This window comes from Lolium perenne, unplaced genomic scaffold, assembly GCF_019359855.2.
Source record: "Lolium perenne isolate Kyuss_39 unplaced genomic scaffold, Kyuss_2.0 unplaced18, whole genome shotgun sequence".
Lineage (NCBI taxonomy): Eukaryota > Viridiplantae > Streptophyta > Magnoliopsida > Poales > Poaceae > Lolium > Lolium perenne.
The window spans coordinates 52,262-57,650 of record NW_027248976.1 but is presented as its reverse complement, the minus strand read 5'-3'; the positions used below and the strand labels follow the sequence as shown (position 1 = coordinate 57,650).

At 46.9% G+C, this 5,389-nt stretch overlaps 1 protein-coding gene across 1 annotated transcript; it reads left to right on the top strand.

Annotated features, from left to right (window-relative positions):
- Nucleotides 1-320: 320 nt before the first annotated feature.
- On the top strand, nucleotides 321-3,592 carry LOC127294552 (putative FBD-associated F-box protein At1g05080). The gene is made up of 3 exons (XM_051324392.2): nucleotides 321-1,534; nucleotides 2,124-2,306; nucleotides 3,036-3,592. Exons 1-3 carry the CDS (start codon nucleotides 515-517, stop codon nucleotides 3,354-3,356), a joined length of 1,524 nt encoding a protein of 507 aa, XP_051180352.1. The 5' UTR covers nucleotides 321-514; the 3' UTR covers nucleotides 3,357-3,592.
- Nucleotides 3,593-5,389: the final 1,797 nt, after the last annotated feature.

Below are 5,389 nucleotides of genomic sequence, written 5' to 3'. Positions count from 1 at the left end.
TCATGTATATTCATTTTTATTCATGTGTAATCTGAATCGTCGTTTACTTTGGGGACCATTGTTTGTTTTGCTTAATTGTTTGAATTTGGACTATAATTATAGCTTAGATTATTGTTGCATTGTGCGATGTTGAAATGCGTCAATTAGAGTTTGTTTTCGGAGTAGCATTTTTGGTCTCGCAATTTTGTGGAGTAACCAAATTACAGTGCATTTAGTACTTGCACTGGTGGAATTCGTTCGCTACATTTTACTGTTGCCACTCCACTCCCCCTTGGAGCATCCGCACTGCTAGGGTTCATCGCCGCTCCGCCACCGCTGCTCAGAGCACGGCCGGCGCCTTCCTCGATCCTCCGCCTCCCCCGCCCCTCACCCTTGTTGTCGCTCGCACATCTCCACTCGCAGCAGCGAGGACAAGTTCCTCAATCCGCCGCCGCTCCTCCGCTGCTCATCGGCCGCTCTCCCGCAGCAGACGCAGTTCCCCCGCTTCCGGTCGCGGCCCGTCTCTGCACCCTAGATGGAGCACCTCGAGGGGGAGACCGCCGCCGAGCACGCTGAGTTATCCGCCGGCGGCGTTGGCAGCGAGGACTGCCTCAGCGCCCTACCCGACGACGTCCTTCTCCACATCCTTCGCGATCTCAACACCACCACCGCTGCTTGCACCAGCGTCCTTTCCCGCCGCTGGCGCCGCCTCTGGACCCTCCTCCCGGACCTCTACTTCGCCCTTGACGCCAACCCAGACAGTGTGCGCGGCGCCCTTGCCGCTCTCGAAGCGATGTCAGATGACGAAGCGCCGCCGCTCCGGAAACTCCGTTTCCTCGTCTTCAGCTCGCACGCCTCCCCCGACTCCCTGGCGGCCTGGCTCCCCATCGCAGCCCGCCGCCTCACCGGCCTTCTCGATGTCATCATTGTGGGCGATGCGGGGGAAGACGGAAGAGGTGCCTTTGAGCTGCCCTGCTTCGAGAGAGCCACCGAGATAACGCTCTGTCTAGGATTTCTTAGCCTCACCCTGCCGCCTTCCGGCGTATTCGCCAGGCTCACCGATTTATCCCTGCACAACCTCCACCTACATGGTCCTTGCGGGATCGGTGAAGCCGTCTCCTCGCCACGGTGTCCATCCTTGCAAAGACTCAAGGTGGTCAATGCCCAGGGTCTGGGAAATTTTGCCATCCACTCAGAGTCTCTCCTGAAAATAAGGCTGGAGAAATCGTGTGGATTGCAGCAGCTGACTATCGTGGCACCAGCACTCAAAGAGTTAACTGTGTTCTACTGCTTTGCTCATGATTCAGATCCGAGTCAACCTGTTGCCGACATCGCAGCACCTCAACTGGTGTCACTCCACTGGAGGGATGCTTACCATCCAAGCTCTGTCCAGTTTGGCGAGATGGCGCAGCTGGAATTGCTGGGCGCCACCTTTTTCCTTGTAGATGAAGCAGATGGCTATGAACACAATCGCGACTGCGTCAGGCTGTTGCGCCACTTTGAGGATGTCAGCACTCTTACTCTCGAGCTGGCCTATATGCCAGAAGATATCGAGGTAAATACACATGTCTTTCAAGTTAAGGAATGTGCCATTTGAGATATGGAGTTCAGGTTAAAGAATGTGCCATTTTGGGTTGTAGTCTAGTATGTGTGGCATGTACATCATCAAGATGAGGGTGCCGTTTGAGATATATGGAGTTCAGGTTAAAGAATGTGCTATTTTGGGTAGGAGTCTAGATAATTGTGCCATTTGAGAATAGCCAGGCACAATTCTTGCTTCCTTAGATTTTTTTTTTTTTTTTGAGGAAATGACATAAAATCTGTCCACCGGTGCTACTGCACTAGCAGCATCTCACGGACTATAAACCTATACTCTAAAATTTAGTTAGGTAGAGACCTCTGTCCATAAAAGGTTGTCTTAAATTTATCAAAATGTCGATGAAGGTAGACACTATTTAGTGCATAGATACATCCAAATTTAGGCAAATAAATATTTTTATGGACGCAGGGAGTATGCCACTGATCCTATTACAGAAATCTGAAGTGAACTTGTTAATTATGGTAATAGCTTTGTGGAAAATGAGATGCATGTGTCCATTTCGAAGTTACATAACCTGTAACTTTTACTTTGCATGAACCTACAGGAGGACTTAGGTGAGCATCACTACTTGATGGAAGACATGACAAGGCTCCCTTACGTTACATTCTTGACCCTGCTTATTACTGCAAAGGGACATTCCTTTGGAGCCAGCTCTTTCCACGTTCTCAGGACGTGCACTAGTATAAGAAAGCTGATGCTAATATTTAGTTCTTCTCTGGACTTGGAGGTAAAGCTATCCTTAATTTGTTTACTATTGCTTTAGTTACCAGTGGTGCCACTTAAAACAACATGCATTTCTTGCCACCCTGGGGCTTTATCTGATAGTTGCCGTACTCTAGGTGTTGGTTTGATACCAGTACTTTGATCCCAAGCTTATACTCCTATGTGGCAACTATATGGTTTATGCCTCTCGTGATTATAACATTTTGTTCTTCTGGATTGATAAAAGTGGCATTCTACTTGCGTTTGCAGTAGATTTCACTTTTGAATATTATCAGTATGTTGGAAATATATGGCAGTGGATGGGAAATTAGCCTAGTTATTCTGTACATGGCAGGCTCAATCTTGATAACACAGTTAGGATTTAGGATATAGTAGTATTATGCTTATGGCATGAGCTTTTCTAAAAATTCCATCAGTAACCAACCAAGCCTAAGGTCGATCAGAAATCTTCTTGAATATGGGCTGTTGGTAGCACTGTATCTGAGTAAATTTTATAGGTTAACACTTTCACTTTGCACAGAATAAGCACATTTTGTTGCATAGGTTGGCCTTAAGATAATTTCTAGGTGGTGCTCTATTGTAAATTTTGTTAATGACATATCTATAAGTAACAAGGTAGTCTTCGCAAAAAGTAAGTAATAAGACAGTCATACATCTTCCAGTTTCCTCTCATGTCTATGTGGTCAAGCTGTAGCAGTTATACTTACTAAGTTGATGTGTGCCCCCATTTCAGGCAGAACCTGCATGTTCATCAGGTTGCTTCTGTGATCATCCACCAAACTGGAAAACCGAGGAACTTGTGCTGAATCGCCTTCAAGAAGTAGAAATCAGTTACATGAAAGGAACTAAACATGATTTTGCTCTTGTCAAACGATTATTCAGTTGGGCAACAGCACTAAAAACAATGACAATAAGTTTCCATCGCTCAATCACCGAAAGCATGGCCAAAGAGTTCTGCCAGAGGATACTAGGCTTCTCCAAGCCAGACATATGTCTAAAATTTTACGTGTACCATGACTTCTTTGAGAAAGTCTTGTATGTTCCAGAAGACTAAGGTGTGGGCTTTCTGTTTGCACTTTTGGTATTTCGTGGCTTTTGGTATCAGCTGTACCCTGTGCAAACATCAAAAGTCTAGCAGATCCTTCTGAAATGATACTATGTCATCCATCACGATTTACTTATTCCGTGTTATGTTTTACATAAGGAGGTTTAAACGTTGTTCACAAGCTATATGTGTGCAAGATCCAAACGTTGGCATGCTGAAGAGTGATGATGATCTGTTTTTGGATAGTTCACTGCAATGACCCTGCAATTATGTTCAAGTGTTGGTAAAATTTGTCTCGCCGTCTGCTCCAGCCAATACTGTTGGAATTTTGGCCCAAAATAGCCCAGTCCAATTATTCCATTCCAATAATTCCTGAAAATCCTAGAGGCCCATGTAGCCCATTCATGCATGGCAAGAGGTGGGACAAATGTTTAAGTCCCACATTGCTAGTTGGGAGAGAGCTGGAGTGGTTTATAAGGAGAGCTGTTCTAGCACTTGTATGTGAGTGAGAACAAGAGGGAATCCTCGCGCACTCCTCCTCCTCCTCGCTCGTTCGTCACGACACGACACGGGTTGCGGGAATGCCTCGAGCCGAGAGCTTCTCTATCCTTTTTGCCGCGCGTGAATGGGAAATAATCTGAACAGTTGCACAAAGCTGAAACGAATTTTTGCTAGTGGGTTTTTATTAGGGCCGTTCGGCTCCGGCTGCTGTCTCCTCGGTTCGCCTCCCACCGACTGTTCGTTTCATCTCCCGTCGCCGTCTGTTCGCCTGCCTGCCCGTGCCTATAAAAGGGAGGTCGCTCCTCACCTCAAGTACAGGTTCTTGCAAACGCTTTCCATAGCACTGCGCTGCTACAGGTTCTTCTCCATCCTGTCTTGCGGCGTGCACCGCGATCCGGGACAGTAGGCCTCCGAAACCCCGCTTCTTCGAGTCCTGTACGGGAGAAGGGCGATAAGGTTTTTGGGGAGCGCTATCAGCGCGACTACTGACTTCATCACGGACTTCGACGACCACTTTCCCGACGAGGACTTCTTCCCCCACATCAGCAGTCTCTACCTCGACGACATGGCTGAAAACGACAACGTCAATGCCAACGCGGGCGCACAGCTGTATGGTGTTTTCTTTCATCTTGTTCAGATCACCACCATGCTCTGTATTTGTATCGCACCTATAATTTATGGATCAATCTCTCCGAATGTGTTTCCATTATCTTTCTTCTCCTACATACATTGTTTATTTTCCATTAATCTAGTCATGTTTTTCTTGCGGTCTATTTTGTCTAAATTACTTGGTAAATTGCTAATTTTCTCAACAATCCAAAAACCTTATTATAGGCAATTTACCCCAAGTGGCTTTGTCGCATCTGTGAAGCCACCCCTTTTTGAGGGTACTCACTACAAGAGATGGCGCGCGAGAGCAGTTCTCTGGTTTGAAAACATGAACTGCTATGACGCCACTCTTGGCAAGCCTGAGGGAGATCTTACTCCTGCTCAGGAGCAAGTTTTTCAGAAAACTGACAGGCTGTTCAGGGCTGCTCTGTTATCTGTACTTGGAGAGAACATTGTTGAACCCTATATGTCCTTTACTAATGGCAAGGACATGTGGGCTGCTCTCGAGGCCAAGTTTGGGGTCTCGGATGCAGGCAGTGAACTGTACATCATGGAGCAATTTTGTGACTTCAAGATGACTGGTGATCACTCAGTTGTTGAGCAGGCTCATGAGATACAGGCACTGGCCAAGGAGCTTGAGTACTTCTCCTGTGTGTTACCGGACAAGTTTGTTGCCGGAAGCATTATTGCCAAGCTGCCTCCTTCATGGAGGAATTTTGCTACTTCCCTAAAACACAAGAGACAAGAGTTCACTGCTTCGGATCTCATTGGGACTCTTGATGTGGAAGAAAAGGCGAGGGCAAAAGACACACTTGCTCATGGTGCTGAGGGTGGTTCAAGTGCCAACTTGGTACAGAAAAAGAACTTCCAGTCCCACAAGTTCAAGAACAAGGGCAAGTTTGATGGCAAGAGCAAGTTCGACTGGAAGAACA